This window comes from Bidens hawaiensis, unplaced genomic scaffold (assembly GCF_021521415.1).
Source record: "Bidens hawaiensis isolate Kalapana, Puna unplaced genomic scaffold, B.hawaiensis_p1.1 tig00013614_1, whole genome shotgun sequence".
In the NCBI taxonomy this organism is placed as follows: domain Eukaryota; kingdom Viridiplantae; phylum Streptophyta; class Magnoliopsida; order Asterales; family Asteraceae; genus Bidens; species Bidens hawaiensis.
In genome coordinates this window covers 41,563-62,681 of record NW_027492155.1, presented here as the reverse complement: position 1 = coordinate 62,681, position 21,119 = coordinate 41,563, and the positions used below count along the sequence as shown (strand labels likewise).

At 33.3% G+C, this 21,119-nt stretch overlaps 2 protein-coding genes across 2 annotated transcripts; one reads left to right on the top strand and one right to left on the bottom strand.

The window, feature by feature from the left end:
* Positions 1-9,090: 9,090 nt before the first annotated feature.
* LOC143544523 (uncharacterized) lies at positions 9,091-14,980 on the top strand. Its single transcript, XM_077036613.1, has 18 exons — positions 9,091-9,254; positions 11,178-11,399; positions 11,569-11,664; positions 11,840-11,892; positions 11,987-12,083; positions 12,180-12,253; positions 12,376-12,493; positions 12,615-12,725; positions 13,015-13,091; positions 13,239-13,305; positions 13,414-13,479; positions 13,561-13,668; positions 13,731-13,861; positions 13,950-14,016; positions 14,099-14,166; positions 14,244-14,337; positions 14,422-14,492; positions 14,573-14,980. Exons 1-18 carry the CDS (start codon positions 9,105-9,107, stop codon positions 14,940-14,942), a joined length of 2,040 nt encoding a protein of 679 aa, XP_076892728.1. The 5' UTR covers positions 9,091-9,104; the 3' UTR covers positions 14,943-14,980.
* A 1,057-nt stretch (positions 14,981-16,037) lies between these two features.
* LOC143544512 (uncharacterized) lies at positions 16,038-16,442 on the bottom strand. The gene has a single exon (XM_077036605.1). The coding sequence runs from the start codon at positions 16,435-16,437 to the stop codon at positions 16,069-16,071; it is 369 nt and encodes a 122-aa protein (XP_076892720.1). The 5' UTR covers positions 16,438-16,442; the 3' UTR covers positions 16,038-16,068.
* Positions 16,443-21,119: the final 4,677 nt, after the last annotated feature.

The following is a 21,119-nucleotide window of genomic DNA, read 5'->3' as shown; positions in this document are numbered from 1 at the left end:
CACGGCGCCCATGAATGGTGTTGTCTTCCAAGCTCATATTGTACTATTTTTGACCCGCATGGGGTCGTCTTCCAACCCGCATGGGGTTTTGATCCGCGGTGCGCATGCATGGCGGCGGAGCGGTTACTCGCGGGCGCGCATGCATTGAGGCGGAGTCTTCTGTGTAAAACCGAAGGCATGGAGTCGTCTTCCGACCCGCATGGTGGTTTCCGCGGGCGCGCATGCATGGCGACGGAGTGATGACTCGCGGGCGCGCATGCATCACGGCGGAGCATGGATATTTCCGCCGTGGCGGAGTTTTTCCGAGACTGTTAACTTTAGTTGCTCCGGTGGTGATGGAGGAGCACCGATATGCGTGTGTGGCTGACCTCCAGCTGTTTGGAATTTATTCTAAGGAACACACATGTGACCCGGGGTAAGTGACCCTTAGCGTTCATAAAGATCCGCGACGTTCATAAGAGACCCGTGTTAAGTGACCCTCGGCAGTGCGCATGCATGGAAGCAGAGACTTGATCTCTGGTGGCGTGCATGCATGGCAATAGAGTCTTAACCCTCGGCACTGCGCATGCATGGCGGCGGAGAGAGGACCCACCGGCGTGCATGCATGGTGGCACGCAGGTGTTGACCCGCGGTAAGTGACCCTCGGCACTGCGCATGCATGGCGTCGGGGTGTTCCTCAAATGCGGCGCATGCATGGCCGGGAGAGTTTGTCCGCAGCGCACTTGTATGGCGTCGGAGTGTTGATCTGCGGTGCGCGCATGCATGGAGGCGGAGTGGTGATCCAAGGTCGCGTATGCATGGCGGCGGAGTGGTGATCCGCGGGGGCGCATGCATAGCGGCTGAAAGTTGAGCGCGCATGCATAGCGGAGAGTTGAGGGCGCATGCATGGCGAAGAGTTGAGCGAACATGCATGGCGGCGAGTTGCGCACAAGCATGGTAGAGGGTTGCGTGCACATGCATGGCGTTGGAGTCTTCTACATAAAACCAAAAGCATAGAGTCGTCTTTCGAACTCACATGGTGGTTTCCGCGGGCGCGCATGCATGGCTGCGGAGTGAGGATCCGCGGGCGCGCGTGCATGGCGGCGGAATGGTGACCCGCTGGCGAGCATGCATGGTGGCAGTCTTGATCCCGGTGGTGCGTACGTATGGTGGCGGAATGGTGATCCAAGGTCGCATATGCATGGCGGCGGAGTGGTGATTCGCGGGCGCGCATGCAAATCGGCTGAAAGTTGAGCGCACATGCATGTCGGGAGTTGAGCGCGCATGCATGGCGGAGAGTTGAGCGCGCATGCATGGCGAAGGGTTGCGTGCGCATGCATGGCGTTGGAATCTTTCATAGGTGGTGGAATGTTGATCCGCGGCTGCATGCATGCATGGTGGGGTAGTGCATTATTCGCGGCCCGCGCATGCATGATGGTGGAATGCTCATCCGCGGGGACGCATGCATGCATCGTGGCGAAATCTTCCACAGGTGGTGGAGTGTTGATCCGCGGCTGCACGCATGCATGGTGGTGCATCAGCCGCGGCGCGCGGATGCATGGTGACGAAGCCTTCCACGGGCGATGGAGTGTTGATCCGCGGCTGCACGCATGCATGCGCACCTTATAATTTATTTGAAACCCCAAAATGGGATAATATTGATGGCTATTATTTTGAGGCTGTACACAGCCTGTCATTCTCCTAGAAGATGCCTTTCCACATGAGTCAAAGATATGCAAATATGATGGTACCCACTGCAAAAAGAGTTGTACCTGTGTATTCCTTTTTTACACCCAATTTTTGCTTTGTGACTATAGATCTAGAACTTATTCCAGCATTGAACACTGAAAAATCAGATCTGGATCCGGCACCCATTGCGTATGAACGCAGATCTAGAGAGACAAACAAGAATATCGAACGTAACTGTTGCTCAAACGGAATCAGATCTGAAGAAATTAGAACCAGATCTAACCTCCGTCACTCTAGAAACACAGATCTGGACATGAAACGGGGAAGATTGAGGTGTGGTTCGTTACCGTCCCACGGATGGCGCCAATGAAGAAACACGAAACGTACCAGGCATAGTTCGGATCGTCTTCTACGGGATGATGTAACCAAATCTCGCTTTCCTCCGCTCAGATCTGCAATGGTTTTTGGGGGTGTGGAGGTGACTGCTAAGAAATCTCGAGGATCTCTTGTTTACAGACACAAAAATGGTTATGGTGGTGGCTCTTATTGAGAACAACAACCCTTAATAAGGAGGTGGAGACCTCCTTATATAGGGAGCCTCATGGCCACCATCATGGTACCCTAATGGGCCTAGCCCAGTTAGGGTTACCTCCACAAAACCCCCTCAGCCCAATAATATTGTATTAGTTCATATAATAAAATAAGCCAGACATAATAAATTAAGGTCGTAAGCCGGGTTTAGTACCATACCCCTACACAAACATACCCTAAATAAATTACTTAAGATACCAACGAATAAACATAAACAGCCTAAAAGTTACATTGTGAAATCTTTGTAAAAATCAAATCATCTCAACGTCACTATATGCATTTAGAGAGACTGCATTGTTTATATTAACTGATGGAACAAATGAGTTTTATTAATACTTTATGCTGGTACAATGATATATTAAATCCTTTTTTCTTTTAAGATGCCAAGTGCAAATTATGATGACTAAACCCAAAAGGGTAGGTGAAGTTAAGCAGCTACGGGTCTGTCACCTCCCACATCTCTGGAAAGTGCAAACGTAATTGTGTTTATAATATGAATAAGGAGACTTAAAGGCACGATCTTACTTGAATAGGATCTGTTCAATAAGCTTGTGCTTCTATGTTCTTGATTTGATTCCTAAGAAGACAGAAACTCATGTCCGGTTGATGATGATTAATAGAGCCTTATTGTTTAGACCATGGCTCGGTAGATGATCGTTAGCTAATCTAATTAGTCCTAGCATGGTTGCACAGTTGTCTGACAGACAACTATCACTTTTCTTTTTCGACTCTGTACAATGGCTCGGTAGATGATCGTTAGCTAATCTAATTAGTCCTAGCATGGTTGCACGGTTGTCTGACAGACAACTATAACTTTTCTTTTTCGACTCTGTACAGTTGTCAATCGTCTTTGTAAACGAGCCCACTGGAAGAAAATTCGTGTTCGTGTTTTTTAAAGGAATTAAGCTTGTTTGTTCCGTTCTTTAATTCTGTAAACGGTCGTTAATTTTGTAAATGGACACAAACGAATGTAACCGACACTAACGGACCAAATGAACATAAGAACCACAAACATATATTAATTTAAAGCAAATAATCATCAAATCAATACAAAATCACGAAAAAAACCAGAAGCACATCAAATAATATCCAAAAAAAAAGCTTAATTGAGTAATGATAAACATAATCAAAATAGTAATAGTAAAAAATAAATAAATGAAAATAGCACTAGTAAAATTCTAATAAGCTATATGTGTACACGAACGTGACCGGACAAACATAAACGAACACGTTACAGAACGTTCACGGACACAATTGAACGAGCGCGACATGTTTTCGTTTTCGTTCGTTAAGCTTACCAACGAAACTCTTTGTTCATGTTCGTCCATATAATAAACGAACGAACATAAACTGAACTTCCAACTGAACGGTTCAAAAACGGGTTGTCAGACGTTCAGTTCCTTTACATCCTTAAACGTGGGTAACTTAGAGATGCGTCCGATGAAATGCAAACCTTACTTTGATGTGGCGGATGCATAAGTTGAAGGAATGACATAATTATATATTTCTTTAGGTGACCTCTGTATTGTCACCATGCCCAAATGATACTTGTTGCATTTAGTCATATGATGCAAAGAAGTTTTTGGGCGGTTGTCTGATTTGGATCCTTCTAACTAGAATCAGAATATAAGGATTCTATCATGATAATTCAAGAAGTTGAACGTCAAATCATCAAATGATCCAGTGGAGGAACTTTAACTTTTAATAGGAGGGGCCGAAAATATTAGAAATCAATACTAAGTTCTTACACATAAAAAACCCAATATTTCTCACCAAATAAAATATCATAAATCCTAATATAAAATAATAGTACTTTTAGTTGGTTTGGTTTGAGCTATAAAATTCATATATTACCACCTCTGAGTACTGGAATATACCGGCTAATTAGCTCTGCTCATCATTGTGTCTATAGCTAACAAATACTAGCTACCAAAAAAATGATTTGCTTTTGATTCCTCAAATTAAAAGTCACACATGCTTAATTTAGGAGACAATTGTGATACACAAAATTTGTAATCCGTAAGCAAAAATGTCTCACCTTCCTCTCTATTCACATAAGCCGCATCTCCTCCCCCGCTCCTCCACGTGAGCTCGAACACGTCCCCCCCCCCCCCACACACACAAAATTAAAACTTCGATGCCACCTAAGCCAAAAAAACGACCTAAACCACTTTGTTGTAGGTGCTCTAAGAGTCTAAGTTGGTAGCACCACATGGTTTTGTTGAAGATACTTCTTTGTTTGATGGGAACCCTATCATATGAAATATATGATATCAATGAATTAACAACACCTATAAGTGACAATAAATATATATTATATATTTATTAATATGGTCATCGTTATCATTTATATTATAACTAGTATTTAAACCTGTCGCACTGCGGTTGGAATTGTTAACATGTGTAACACTGGGTTTCAATAGCTTTTACATTAGTATAAAGCCTAATGGGGACATGACACCTAATCTGCATAACAATTGAAATAGCAAATGGTGACAAAATAAATTAGATAGCTCTACTCTATAAGGTTTCCTGCACAAAGTAAACAAAATCCTATGAACTCTAAAACCTGTAGACCAGGAGTCAAAATGTAACATTTGTTAAATTTCATATTCTAAAAGCCCCGAACCATTTTAAAATTTTTATTTATTATTTGGTCTGTTGTTATTTTTTTTACACCCAACCTTAAACAGAAAACCTTTCAAAACTATGTTGTTTTGATTAAAAGTTACCAAAATTAATTTGAAATTTCCATATATATATCTTTTACATTTTTTTTTTGAGATTCTTCATGACTCTTCTAGTAAAGTTGAGCTTACCAGAAAATCCATGTAAATAAGAATTATGAAGTTAAAAAGGATCGAAGAGTGCTCGCCATTGCAAAATTGAAATTCTTAAATCACAAAAATATTCATACTTTATAATTTAATTAGTTCTTCAAGTTTCGATTGCAACCTAACATTTTAAGGTGTGTTTTCTTAATTGTTTCTAGCTTCAATTAAAAAAGTAGTAATTAAAATTTATTTTAGTTATTAATTACTTTGTATTTTCTTTAATTAATTGGGACAAAACAGTAAGGGATAAGGGCATTCCAAATTAATTTTGGTAATTTTTAATCAAAACGATTTAGTTTTGAAAGGTTTTTCGTTTAAGATTAGGTGTGTGACAGCACCGTATTCACTTTCTCCCTTAATAAATGTTTTAAAAGTAAAACCATTCCATAGACAAATTCTTTTTTAGATTCTCATTATTTATTTCCCGATTTGTGATTTGGTATGTGATTTTATTTTTGTTAATTTATTATTATTACTAGCTTTTAAACCCGTGTATTATACGGGTTTTGTCAAATGATAAAAATAAATAAGGTCTGTTATTTCAGTTGTGATTCTCAAAATACTTGTGAATTAATTTAATGTTGACTTCATGGGAAAAGCAAACAGGGTTAACGAAAAATACTAAAATAGCATGATTTTGGAAACACAAGGTGTTGATTTGCAAAAATTTTAAAAAATATACTGAAGTTGTGTGGTTGGTCAAACATTAAGTATGAAAATGACACTTGATTCAATAATGAATATAATTCACACTATGTTATAAACCATTTGACAAAATGGTTTTGACCAATGACCCATGAATAGCTAGAATGAATGAGATGAGAGATTAGGAATTAGCTGAAATGTGGGCTTAACACATAAGCTTCAACATTTTCTTTTATTAGTATTGTAAGATAAGATAAGAAAATATTATTATTATTATTACTAGATTTTATCTCCCGTATTACGGGGGTTGTTTTACATTATTCGTTATTAATATTTATATATGTATATTTGGATTTTAATTTTATTTATTGTAAGAAAGTTGATAATTAATATACTTGAGGTTTGATTATGAAATGGTTTCACAAATAAATGATATGTTATAATCCGGTTTAAAAGCTATCTGCGTTTGGTGATTTTATTTATTATAATACCCATTACTCGTTTATTTTCTTTATTATAAAAATTTTTAAAGTAAAATAGGATATTAATTTTTAGTATATTCCTATTTTATAGGATTTTCATATCAAATATTTGATGAGATTATTTTTTAATATAATGAGATGTTATAACCCGTTTAAGAGCTATCGGGGTTTGGTGAGACCTTTACCCGTGAATTCGGGTCAAATGCGTGAGAAGCCTTTATTTACAAATAAATTAATCTGATGGCTTGAGAGAATGGTTGTTTTACATTTTTCGTTTTTTAATATTTATTTTTGGTTTTTAATTTTCTTTATTGTAAGAAAATTAATAATATACTTAGGGTTTGAGATGAAAGGGTTTCATAGATAAATGATATGCTATAACCCGTTTAAAAGCTATCTGGATTTGGTGATCCATTACCCACTTATGTTTTTTACTATAAAATTATTTATTAATTATAAATAATATCTTTTTCTTTTTAAATTGGATATTAAATTTTAGTATATTTCTATTTTGTAGGATTTTCATATCAAATAATTTGTAAGATTAATTTTTAATTTAATGAGATATTATAACCCGTTTAAGAGTTATCTGGTTTTGGTAAGATCCATACCATGAATTTGAGTTAAATCAATGAGAGGCCTCCATTTAAAAATCAAGAAATCGGGTGGCTTCCATAAAAGGGGGGAGCGACCACATCGCGACACATAGGATTATAGGGTTTTCGTTTATATATATTACTAGATATTATCCCCCGTATTACGGGGATTGTTTTACATTATTCGTTTTTAATATATATATATATATAAATACATATATATATATATATATATATATGGATTTATATATATATGGATTCTGATTTTAGTTATTGTAAAAAAGTTAATAATTAATATACTTGAGATTTGATGATAAAATAGTTTCACAAATAAATGATATGTTATAATCCGGATTAAAAGCTATCTGGGTTAGATGACACTCATTACCCGTTTATTTTCTCTATTATAAATTTTTTTCTTAATTAATAATAATTTTTTATAAATAAAATATGATATTAATTTTTAATATATCCCTATTTTATAAGATTTTCATATCAAATATTTGATGAGATTAATTTTTAATATAATGAGATGTTATAACCAGTTTAAGAGCTATTTGAGTTTGGTGAGACCTTTACCCTTGAATTCGGGTCAAATGTGTGAGAAGCCTTCATTTACAAATAAAGCAATCTGATGGATTCAGATAATGGTTGTTTTACATTTTTCGTTTTTTGATATTTATTTTTTGGATTTTAATTTTCTTTATTGTAAAAAAATTAATAATATACTTAGGGTTTAATGATGAAAGAGTTTCATAAATAAATGATACGTTACAACCCGTTTAAAAGCTATTTAGATTTGGTGACCTATGCCCCACTTATATTTTTTACTATAAAATTGTTTATTAATTATAAATAATATTTTTTCTTTTTAAATTGGATATTAAATTTTAGCGTATCTCTATTTTGTAGGATTGTCGTATCAAATAATTGGTAAGATTAATTTTTAATTTAATGATATGTTATAACCCGTTTAAAAGTTATCTGGTTTTGGTAAGACCCATACCATGAATTTGGGTTAAATCAGTGAGAGGACTCCATTTAAAAATCAAGAAATCTGGTGGCTTCCATAAAAAGGGGAGCGATACGTAGGATTTCAGGATTTTCGTTTATATATATTACTAGATTTTAACCCCGTATTACGAGGGTTGTTTTACATTATTCGTTTTCAATTTTTATATATGTTATTTGGATTTTAATTTTATTTATTGTAAGAAAGTTAATAATTAATATACTTGAGGTTTGATGATGAAATAGTTTCACAAATAATTGATATGTATAATCCGGTTTAAAAGCTATCTGGGTTTGATGATACCCATTACCCATTTATTTTCTTTATTATAAAATTGTTTATTAATTATAAATAATATCTTTTTTAAATAAAATAGGATATTAATTTTTAGTATATTCCTATTTTATAAGATTTTCATATCAAATATTTGATGAGATTAATTTTTAATATAATGAGATGCTATAACCCGTTTAAGAGCTATCTGGGTTTGGTAAGACCTTTACCCGTGAATTCGAGTCAAATGCGTGAGAAGCCTTTATTTACAAATAACACAATCTGATGGCTTGAGAGAATGATTGTTTTACATTTTTCGTTTTTTAATATTTATTTTTTGGATTTTAATTTTCTTTATTGTAAGAAAGTTAATAATATACTTAGGGTTTGATGATGAAAGAGTTTCATAAATAAATGATATGTTACAACCCGTTTAAAAGCTATTTGAATTTGGTGACCCATGACCTGCTTATGTTTTTTACTATAAAATTATTTATTAATTATAAATAATATCTTTTTTTTTAAATTGGATATTATGTTTAAGTATATCCCTATTTTATTGGATTTTCATATCAAATAATTGATGAGATTAATTTTTAATTTAATAAGATGTTATGACCCGTTTAAGAGCTATCTGTTTTGGTAAGACCCATACCCATGAATTTGGGTTAAATCAATGAGAGAGCTTCATTTAAAAATCAAAAAATCTGGTGACTTTCATAAAAGAGGTGAGCGAACACATCGTGACACATAGGATTTTAGGGTTTTATTATATATATATATATTATAGATAGATAGATAGATTATAGATTATTATTATTATTATTATTATTATTATTATTTCCAAGCAACCCCCATGGCGAGAAATCCTCATTTATTTATGACAAAAATTTCACATCTCCTAGTCATTCACTACCACTACCAACACACAAAACAAAACAAAACAAAACAAAACCACCGTCCAAACAACCACCATCACTTCCCTTCCGATCTGAGCTTCTGAATGTCGTGGTTAAGATCTGCCGTCAACAAGGCCGTTGAGGTCGGCAACAAGAACAACCTTACTCGCACCGTCAAGAACTACGCCGATACCGTCGTCCAACATGCCGGCCAAGCCGTTGCCGAAGGCGCTAAAATCTTCCAGGACAGACTTGTAATCTTAACTTCCACATCAAATCTTATTTTTATTACTATTTATGAAATGTCAATTAGGATTGCTTCTTTACTGGATTGGAATTAGGGCTTCATTCTATTAACCTAATTTGTTTCAATTCTGGTTGTGTTACTTAGTTTCAAGTCCGTTCTTTCAGCAAACAAACAATCCTATTTGACATTTCTTAAAATGATAATAAAACGAGCTAATGCCGGTTCTTCATTTCTTATTTTAGCATTTGTTCCTTTTATTGTTATTATTTTCAATTTCAATTTAAGAAATGCCAAATAGGATTGCTTGTTTGCTGGATTGGACTTAGGGCTTTATTATCTGGCTGCTGAATTAAGATCAAATTTATTTAATTTAACCTAATTTGTTTTTATTCTAATTTTGTTAATTGCAAATTAATTAGTTGTATTAAATCATGCAACATTATTATTATTTTGCACTTTAAGATATGCTAATTAGGATTGCTAGTTTACTGGATTGGAATTAAGGCTTCATTATCTGACTGCTGAATTATGTTAAATTTAACCTAATTTGTTCTTACTCTTAAGACTAAAGGGTGTACATGCCATTTTGCTCCCCACTTTATGGTGCCACGTCAGCGACACATCACATTCAACTTCACACCACTATATTTCATAACACCATGGAAATGGTCACCAATTTACCACTTTCCACCCTTTTCAAATAAAATAATAACATTTATATAACTAAAATTAAAAATTAAATTAGAATAAAATTGCATTCATTAATAGTTTAATGCTAAAAAATTACAGCTAAATTTAATTGAAAACATTCGTTAATGATTAAAAAAGTATAAACATAAAATTAAAAAAATATTAGATTTCTTGTTCCCATCGTTATCGGGTAGTAGAAAATGTGAATATTTCGCCACACTTGTCAAAAAGTTTGTCAAAGTCATTAACGAAATAAAAAAAACAATAATTTTTTTTTTCAAAACGAATCCGTTTTCGTTAAAATTTATACCGGTATGTTCATAAAAAAAAGCTATACAAACCTGTGTATTTAGTTATTTTACAAAAACTAAATAAAATAAGTTATTTACCAAAAATGAACTAAGGTGCTAAATTAAATAGTAAAATTAATATTATAGATTTGTAGTTTGAGCGGCAGCTTGAGCGGTGGATTTTCCACCATATCTTCCCCGCTGAGTGGTGCTTTTGTAAAGGAAATGGTGTTTGCCGGCTGCACCGATTGCCACCTAGGCAGTTGGCCGGTGAAACGTCACCCACTCCCAACAGCCTAATTGTGTTAATTGCAAATTAATTTTGTGTATTTAATCATGCAACCTTACAACAGAAATAATAATACTCTTAGTTAAAGTTAGTTAAGTTTGCTAATACTTTGTTGGATGTTTAAGAAAGTGATTAAACTGGAACTAGTTAACAATATCAATCTGTAAATGATTTACTATTGTGCATGTTATTCTATTGGTTAACTTCTGCATCTGTTCCTTTTATTATTATTATTATTATTATTATTATTATTATTATTATTATCATTATTGTTTTTAATTTAAGAAATGCCAATTAGGAGTGTCTGTTTGCTTAATTGGATTTAGGGCTTCGTTTCATCATCTGACTGCTGAATTAAGTTAGATTTAACTTAATTTGATTCGATTTTAATTGTGTTAATTGCAATTTTATTTATGTATTTAATCATGCAACCTCATAATACTCTTGATTAAAGTTAGTTAAGTTTTGCTAACAAGAGGAAACATTGTATTTGTTTTTAATTTGTTATATGCCCTATGAAAGTGATTAAACTGGAATCAGTTATTATAAATATGTAAATGATTTAGTATTTTTGCATGTTATTCTATTGGGTATTGACATTTTGTTTCGTCTATCTACTTGCTGTTTTATTTTTTCATTTTGATGAAGCTAAGAATGACAGGGGGCTAGGAGTTTCAAAAGCTTTAAGCAGACAGTTAAAAGATTGGAAGAAGCGTCTGTTTCTGCCAGAGGTCCGGAAAGGATACTCTTGATGAGAAGATGGCTTGCTGCTCTCAAAGAAACAGAGAAGCTTTCAGGGGGTTTGCTTGAAGATGATGACAAGAATCATGAACCACATCATCCTTCTGAAGAGCTAAATGATAATCCCAAGAAGCCATCTTTAGTGAGTAAATTCATCTTCTTTTCGTATTTCGTTCTTCCATCATAGTGATACTTTTCGGTTTTTATTGCATAGCATATGATTGATGGCCCACCAATTAATTATATAGTTTATATTGTTGAAATACTAGCTCTTTCATATTTCTTGTGCTTATACTTTGAACTCGTGACAGGTTCTATACTATGATGCTGATATGGTTGGAGATCCAATGAAGTTCCGTGATGTTTTTCTTTATAGTCAAGCTTTGGAGGGCATTACAATATCTATGGTAAGAACAGTTGTAATTCTCATAAATTTTCTTCAAATGCACAATTAGACACTGCAGCATCTGTTGTGTGTAAGATTAAGATTACACGCTTCTCATGATTATTGAGGAATTTTATAATATTAACATGCATCATCTTTGTATTCAGCTAAATTTCAATTTTTCTTGTCCTCAATAGATTCTTGAACCGCCAAGCGAGGAGGAGGTTTCTCTGCTTCTGGAATTTTTTGGGTAAGTATGTTTTAACACAATTTGTATGACTACATATCTTTACGTCATGTAAATAACTTAATAATTAACCTAGATTCTTCTTTTGTTTTTGCAGTTGCTGCCTTACTGGAGGAAAAGAAGTTCATAATGCCATAGTCAGTAGCATACAGGATTTGGCAAAAGCGTTCTCAGGCTATCAAGATGAAGTCTTGGTACAAATGAAACTTTCCTGAAATATCTGATACTTTTATCATCTTTTACTCTGTCTTAAGCCCCCCCCCCCCCCCCCCCTTTCTCTTTCTTTCCAGGTGAAGCGTGAGGAGTTATTGCAGTTTGCACAAGGTGCCATCACTGGTTTAAAAGTCAATGCAGAGCTTAAAAGGTAAACAAGTCAAAATGTGTTGAAAACATGTAGAACTGATGAAGCTGATTTCAAAATTTCTACTTTTGATATAATTGTATTCTGAAATGATAATAACACGTGGTGATTCATATATCTTTCAGAATAGATGCTGAAGCCTCTACGCTCAAGGAAAAGCTTGATGGAATGGAATCATCTGGGGAGATTATTGGTGACGGGTATGAAAAAGCCTCTAAAGAAGCAACCATTGCTACGATAGAGGTGATTCTGTCTTCAAATTTTAATAACTTGAAACTTCTCTAGTATTTAGCGAATGCAAATGATAAGGGTATACTAGGATGATCTGTACTCTGTAATCTAAATGTTATTTTTTTACCAGTAGGCTCTGAAGAAGGCTCTGGCCCATATTCGAATTTGTTCTAAACTAGAAGGACTTTTACTGAAAAAGAAGAAGCTTTATGGTGGAGAAACTCCTGAGATGCATGCTCAAAAGGTAATTTTTTTTTCTTTAAAACATCATACCTCTTGTTGACTAATATTTCTGTAAATACAGATTTGGTTATATAGATGTGCTTAACATTATTTATATAAATGTGTAATCGAACCTTAAAGCCTAAATGTTGAGGGGCTATTAAAAGTTCTAAACACACATTGAGTCACTTTCACTTAGTCAAACTCTGAAAATTCTGTTACATTTATATACTATTTGTTTCATATTCTCCTTTATAATTTGTGTTAAAAAAACATTGACGGATTGAAGTGTTGTCTTTGGGTTTAAATAGGTGGATAAGCTGAAAGTGTTATCTGAGTCTCTTGTTAGCTCCTCCACAAAAGCCGAGAAGCGTATATCTGATAACAGGTATTCATACATATGATTTTAGTATATATTTCTTTTCATAAATTATTTTTTCTAAATGTTTGTTTTTAGACAAAGTGTGCATGCAGAGTAAAATTTAGCATGCCAAATAATGCTTTTTTTTCCCTTTTATTTTGTAACTTTTGGCAGAGTTCAGAAAGAGGAAGCTTTAAACTTTCGTGTCTCTAAAGCAAGTGAAGTTAGTGAAATAGAGAAGGTATTTTCATATCTAATATAAAGAATGTAATAATGAAACTATTACTATATACCTTTATTTGAAATTTGAATACTATAATAATAACTCGGTTCTGTTTATCTGTTATAGGAATTGGCTGCTGAGGTTGCAGGTCTTGAAAAACAGAGAAATGACCTTGAAGCTGAATTAAAAAGGGTCTGTGTCTCCAGTTTTTTTTTGTCTTTTTCATTTAAAAAAGATTTGACAAGAAGATAATAATGTGAACTTATGTTTTAGGTGAACATCTCACTGGCAGCTGCCAATGGTCGGCTTCAGAACGTTAGGGAAGAAAGGGATCAGTTTTATGAAGCTAATGATCAACTTGTTGCACACTTGAAAACAAAGGTACACATTTTTGAGTTGCAAGATAATGATAACTGCATTTTTCTTATTCTATTAATTTATAGGAAGATGAGCTAGTGAAATCAATTGGTTCGTGTAAGCAAGAAGTGAATGTGTTGAATACTTGGGTCAATTTCTTGGAAGATACTTGGGTTCTTCAACATGCTAATACGGAGACCAAGGAGAAGCAGGTCAAGTATGTTTTTAGAAACCATTTTCTACTCATATATTATGAATAATTCTTGAAATACCGTGGTTAATCTAAACTTTCAAACTTTCTTAAGTGATGAATTGGAAAAACAAGAGGGTTATTTTGTCAACTTGGTCGTTAAACTGCTTTCTGCTTATGAGGTACTTTATATTCTGAAAATACTTCATAACCGTACGTTGTTTTTGGTACTAATTATCTTTATATAATTTATCTTGTGTGCAGGAGGGATTGAAACCTTCGGTTGATCGTATCGAGAAATATGTGGAGAACTTAAAGAGCTTAAGTGGAGGGTAATATATACATTATAGAGTACTACATTTTTAATGTTTTAACAATATGAATTACAATGCTTATCTTCTCAATACAGGTCGGATACACCATCCAATGTGGATAAAGAAGCTTCCAAAGTGATAAATCCTAGAAGAAGCCTCGAGGAGGAATATCTGGACTATGAAGCAAAGGTAGCAGTTACTCGTTTAAAGTTCCATGTCGGATACATTATTAAAAAAATAATGCAAAATACAATGTTTATTTCTTTATTGCAGATCATTACAACCTTTAGTGTGGTGGACAACATGAAAGAACAGTTCTATTCTCAACACGGGAAAACTTCCAGGTATGTTGAATCGTTTCATTGGACGGATATTATAATTTCTTATGAAAAACTTGCAAATTATGTGTTTTGTTATTGTACAGACAAGAAGACGCAAAAATCAAAGAACTTTTTGAAAATATTGAAAAGTTGAGAGCAAAGTTTGATTCAATCGAAAGGCCGAATCTTGAAATGGAGAATCCCGAAGAAGTGGAGACAGCATCAGCTGATGCTGAAACAAGCACCACGCCTGCTGACAAACCTCAAACCCAGAAAAAAACCCAGACCCGGACCGGTGAGCAGCAGGTAAAGTCACCTACTGCCAAAGGTGATCAGGGTCAGGGTCTGGGTCTGGACCCGGAAGCTGAACTGGCAAAGCTTGAGTCTGAGTTCGGTAAAGTTAACCGGGAGTACACGGAGGAAGAGATAGGTGACTGGGAATTTGATGAGCTTGAAAAGGAGTTAAGCAAATAGATGAAGTGTTTTGGCTATAATAAAACCATATGTTTAAAAAGAAATAGTGGCTTTGTATGTACATAATTAAATGTTGAATGATTTGATTATGTGCTTTGTGTTCAATGTAATTCACTAAACTTGTACAATATAACACAAACTTTTATTTGTTATTCTTGATGCTTCTCAGTTCTACTTCTCAATGACAATCTAATTTATGGACAAGTGTTTTTAACATGTGCAAGATCATACACATTCCAACCAATTTTCTTCATATTCCACAAACATGCATAAACACATTTGGGCGGGTGTCTAGTGCAAAATCATTTTAAAGTAAAATCTGTATAAATGTTTTATGATGGATATAGTGTGGCAATTTTATGATTAGATAATCGCATTTTGTATTACAGTTAAAATAATGCCTAGTCTCTTATGTTTGTTATGTTGCCACCACACATCAGCTTGCGGACATCCTCACCAAAGGATTGTTTGATACAAATCAAAGAGAAACAGAGAAGTTTTCGATCAAATCAAGCCTAACTTCTCATTACTCACAATCAGTTATTAACACCGACTAACAACAATCAGCTAACACTATTACATTTTTTACACTTTCAGTCTTTTAACTATGAGAATATTACATTTTAGTCCCTGTACTCATTCCTATACTCATTGTCCTCCACTCAAGTTTGTTTATCTCAAATCCAAGCTGGAGATGGATACCACCATTCAAGTTGAGGAGACATGTAAGATATATTTATATTTAGCATATATAATTATGTTAGATTGCACATTCCAATTGTTTATACACCGTTTCATGTTATTTATGCTCTCTCTCTCTATATATATTAGATGTCATTGTTATCATTGTGATAGACAAAATCACATATTATCACACTTATCTCTTTCTTAAAGCTTTTCACTAACCTTTGAAAGCTTAAACATATAGCCAGGCCTTGGTATTATACTATTATTTGACAATCTTGGCTTCAAATGATTATATCTTCCCTTTAGAAATAAATCTTAAAATCTTCCAAATCCAATATTCATTAGAAAGCAGTGAATTACCAATCAGTTGAACGTTATAACATGTAACAATATAAAAGTTTTACTCCTTAGAACACGAAGAAATGCCAGTTGATTTATGTTACTTCTCCCAATTCAAACCATCAAAATGCTTAATCTCCACATGGGTCAACGTTCCAGGGTCAACGCACTTGTATGTAACTGCGATTCCATCCGGGTTTGATTTCGGTGTGTAAAAAGATGTTATGCCACACACCTTGCAAAATGTGTGTTTTGCTGTGTGTGTTCCAAAAGTGTAGGTGGTTAGGAACTCTTTGGAGTCTTCTAAAAGCTCGAATTGTTGTGAAGGTACGATGAAGTGAATGCTTCCTCTCATGGCACAGTCTGAGCAGTTGCACTGCCAGGCTGTCACACTGGCCGGTGATTGCACCCGCCACCTCACACGTCCACAGTGGCATCCGCCGTTGTGTATAACCATCTCGGAAGCCATGTATTTAGTCTGCATTTATAAGAAAACAAGTAGGTAAGGAAAACTTGTTACATCACTGATATATGTTTATAAGATCTTTACTGTAATTATTTACTGTTTAGATCGATTATATATAAGTTAAGGTTTACTGTAATTATTTTTATTATAATAAGATGATCATATGACTTTATTAACTTAAATTTTGATTATCTTCATTATAACATTGAGTATAAACTATAAAATCCATGGGCAACAAAAATGAAATAATTATGGATTATTATGGGCACATAGATGATAGTTTGGATTAATCCAATTTTCCTTATAGAAAATATAATTACAATATCTCCTAACAGTCAATAACATAATCTTTGATATTCATACGCAAGATTTAGCATATTAATCCTCGTAAAAATCCTAAGCAATTTAATTCTGTTGATCAAGATTAAGGTCACTGAAGAAACACTGGTTTAACCCTCAGCCTAATCAGTTTAGTCCTCAGGTTAAGGTTAGTCTTTCCCACGGGGGTTAGAGTATAATCCGGCAGATCTAAGTAGCCACACCTACAAAACAGAACACCGCTCGTTATGAGAAGGAGATGAGGGGTCTTCTTGTAACCACCCTCCGGCGTGAGAATCAGTATATGGAATTTGGAATTGATCGTGTATAGAATACAAGTTATCGCGAAGCACTGGTGGAGCTTTTACCGCCGGAGACTGAATGATATTTATAACAGATAAAGAATGGTATGAGTATGAAGATGAAATAAACCATACCTTAAAAATGCAGACTTCTTCTTCTAGGAGAAAACGTTCACAAAAGAAAGGTACGGAAACAGAGGAGTGGACGAAAAGGCGGCTATATCTTATTACCTTATAGTCTCCAACTACAACTGAGGATGCAAAAGTTCACCAGCACCATCAAATGGAATTTTTTGTTTTTTATTTTTTTGGAAAATCACCAAAGTGACCGACCATTCACTGAGTGGTAAGAGTCAAAATAAAAAACTTATCTCTTTTCTATTAAATAATTTTTATATTTTCCATAAATAACAAGACCTAAGATAATTTATAACCAATTAAATAATTCAAAAAGATATTGAGAAATTACTTTCTTTGGTTTGTCAATATGCATATTCTCCTCCCTATTTTAAAATGTATTTACTTGTAGTGATATCACTTGTCATGACCACCAATAACTAGATTATTCTCTAGATATTATTACTTTGTTTGATTTATTAATTTGCATCATCTTCTCCCTATTTTTAAAATCTGTTTAGTTATACTAATATCACAATTATAATTCTTTGAAGCATCCATATTGGATTTACCAACTATGACAAACTATTGGCTGATGGCATCTCATAAACCATATCCATTGTTGTTTAATGTTTAGTCGAGGTCGAAACATCGTCGTATACAACTCCAAATAACATGTGAATCAGGTCTAACGTATATTTTATTAATTTTCCGAAGTTCAGATAATAATATATTCATGTTAACATTAATTTTGTCGCACTCCATATTTTCTTTTATTTATTTATACTCCATAAAATTAAACAAATATAACACTAACAATAATTTTGTTAGCGTATATGGATATAACGTTGATGTATTCATAAACATGGTAACTTTCAAATGTATATAACATATTAATAACATGTCATTTGCTGTTTTATATGTAGACAGCATGTCAATAGGTCTAACTTATGTTAAACATACTCTCTTGACTTAAAATATATATTTATTATTATAGTATATAATCTTGCTATATTCATAATCATGGTAACTTTCAAATTTCAATGCAGATTGTTTATTTTAAAAATTCATATATATTTTTATTAATCAAATTGATAGGCAATTATCTAATTATACTATTAAAGCAATAACTATTTTCGTAAATAATATGCGTTCTCATAATTTCTTGTTAATAAAATAATTCAAAATTATATTAAATTACATTCAAATTAATTAAATTCAACGTATTTCAATTTTCAAATATGTTATTTCAATTTTCATTTATAAAATGGGTCATTTTAGAAATGTTTCGATTTGCTTTAACTTGGGTCAAAATAGGTCATTTTAAAAGGGTGTCAGTTATTTAGTTATGGTCAATGAGTCAGTATAAAATGGTGTCAATTTCGTTTGGGTTTCAACGGGTCTTTTTTAAAATCGTATCGAGTTGATTCGGGTTATAACGAATCAATTTTATAATATATCGATTTAGTTCGGGTTAAAATGGGTCATTCTCAAAGCGTAACGATTATTTTGGTCAAAGCATGTTATTTTAGAAAGGTTTTGTCACACCCCGACTAGCACAACGCGGAAGCGTAAAACGGGAATGTAACAGACACCTCTGGTATCAACACATTGTTTATAAAGAAACATTACAAACTAATTTACAATATATTACATTTCTTTGTTCTATCATTGTTTTACAGTCTAGGTGATACAAACAAAACTAGTTCGTTAACTATACGATCTTACTACTAGTATCCTTGCTTCTATTCACATAGCATCAACCACACACCTTGGGTAAGTAACAGATCACCAAATCATTCCGATTTAGGTACACCTGAAAAGCAGTTTAAAACGGGTCAACTACTAGAGTTGGTGAGTTTCACGAGTTTCGAGAAAACAGTAATGAGTATTCACAAGTTAACACTTGTAATCATGAAATAAGTATGTATGTATGTAAATGATGTAATTATGCTAAGCTACAATGAAGCCTTGACTGTATGTGCTGCGTGCATCCATTTCCCACTCTCAATCAACCACTGTGGCCCCTTTCCGCCCACAACATGCCCCAAGTAGCTATGTCTAACACTACATAGCGTGTTGTATAATTATGGTCATGTGCAAACGAGGTAAAGTCTCAGCAATACATGCCGGCTCCGTTTGGGTTTGTCAAACCAATAGTACCATTCACAAGCCACCGGCTCGAAGTTAATCACTTTGTTAGTGGGGACTTTCGTGTGTTAGCACTTAGATAATTCACATCAATATATGTTTCAGGTATGTATATGTAATCAAACATGCTTTTCACCCCAAAAGTTCGTAAAACTGTTTAAAGAGTGGGGTCATGAAACTCACGGTTTAGTAGATAATCAGTACTGTATCATAGGAAGGATATATATATATATATATAGGAAGGATAATTTGAGAAACTTGTTGAGTTATAAGAACTTTTAAAACCTCATTTTTAACCACACATGTAATTAAATATGTTAGATTATGTGGTTTATATTAAATCTGATTAAAAAATTAAGTATGAGAGAAAATAAAGATGTATAGTGATTACAATAATTAAATATCCATTACACCTATGTAAAAAGTCGATTCGAAGCATAAAAAATGTTGTAGTTTTTCTACATACTTGTAATCTACACATATTATATATATGTAAAAAAAATTCAAAAAAAAAAGTTGTTACGTTGAGTTCTTTCGAGTTCTTAAAACTCAAAGTGGTTCTCAAAATAAATTAGCCATATATATATATATATATATATATATATGGAAGGATAATTTGAGAATCTTGTTAAGTTTTAAGAACTTTAAGAACCTCATTTTTAACCACACATTTAATTAAATAAGTTAGATTATGTGGTTGAGATTAAATCTGATTAAAAAATTAAGTAGGAGGGAGAATGAAGATATAGAGTGACTACACTAATTTAAATGTCCGTTACACCTATGTAAAAGTCGATTCGGTGCGTAAAAAATGTTGTAATTTTTCTGCGTGCATGTAACCTGAGTATATTACATATATGTAAAAAAAATTCAAAAAAAATTGTTACGTTGAGTTATTTCGAGTTCTTAAAACTTAAAGTGATTCTTGAAAGAAATCACCCCTGTATATATATATATATATATATATATATATATATATATATATATATATAGGGGAGGGATCTTTTGAAAACTATGTTGAGTTTTAAGAACTTAAGAACTCCATTCTAGGCCACACATTTAATTAAATGGATTGAAATATGTGGTTGAGATTAAATCTGACAAAAAAGTCAAAGTAGGAGAGAGAATAAAGATGTAACTGATTACACTAACTTTTACGTCCGTTACACATGTGTAAAAAGTTGACTCGGTGCGTAAAAAATTATGTAATTTTTTTACGTGTATGTAACCTACATATATTACGCATGTGTAAAAAAAATTCTAAAAAAATTTTTACATTGAGTTCTTTCGAGTTCTTAAAACTCAAAGTGGTTCTTATCTGAAATCTCCCATATATATATATATATATATATATATATATATATATATATATATATATATATGAGAAGTATAGAATGAAAACCATTTGAGTTGTGAAAAACCGTGAAAACCCTATGTAACATTGTGTTTTTTTTACACGTATAATATATGTTGTCACATTTAATACAAGACATCAAAAAATTAAAAAAAATTGTTTGCTATTTTTTTTACATTTTTTACTTACTTTTAAATATGTTTTCAGGATAGAGAAAAAATTATATTTGAATTTATATTTTTTTATTAACTTTAATTGTGGACCTCAAAATTTAAACTTAAATTAAAAACATGTGGTTGAGAATGAGTTTAAGAGTTTTCACAACTTAAGTGAGTTTTAATTTAACCTAACCCTATATATATATTAAGTTCATATGAGAAGTCATATTTGTGTGAGAAACGTGAGAAATAATTCCAACCAATCAGATTTTTCCTTTCTCTTTT

Coding starts and splice junctions, on each gene's coding strand:
- LOC143544523 (XM_077036613.1), top strand. CDS start 9,105: ATGTCGTGGTTAAGATCTGCCGTCAACAAGGCCGTTGAGGTCGGCAAC. Junction 9,255..11,177: donor AAATCTTCCAGGACAGACTT/GTAATCTTAACT, acceptor TAAGAATGACAG/GGGGCTAGGAGTTTCAAAAG. Junction 13,669..13,730: donor TTGCACACTTGAAAACAAAG/GTACACATTTTT, acceptor ATTAATTTATAG/GAAGATGAGCTAGTGAAATC.
- LOC143544512 (XM_077036605.1), bottom strand. CDS start 16,437: ATGGCTTCCGAGATGGTTATACACAACGGCGGATGCCACTGTGGACGT.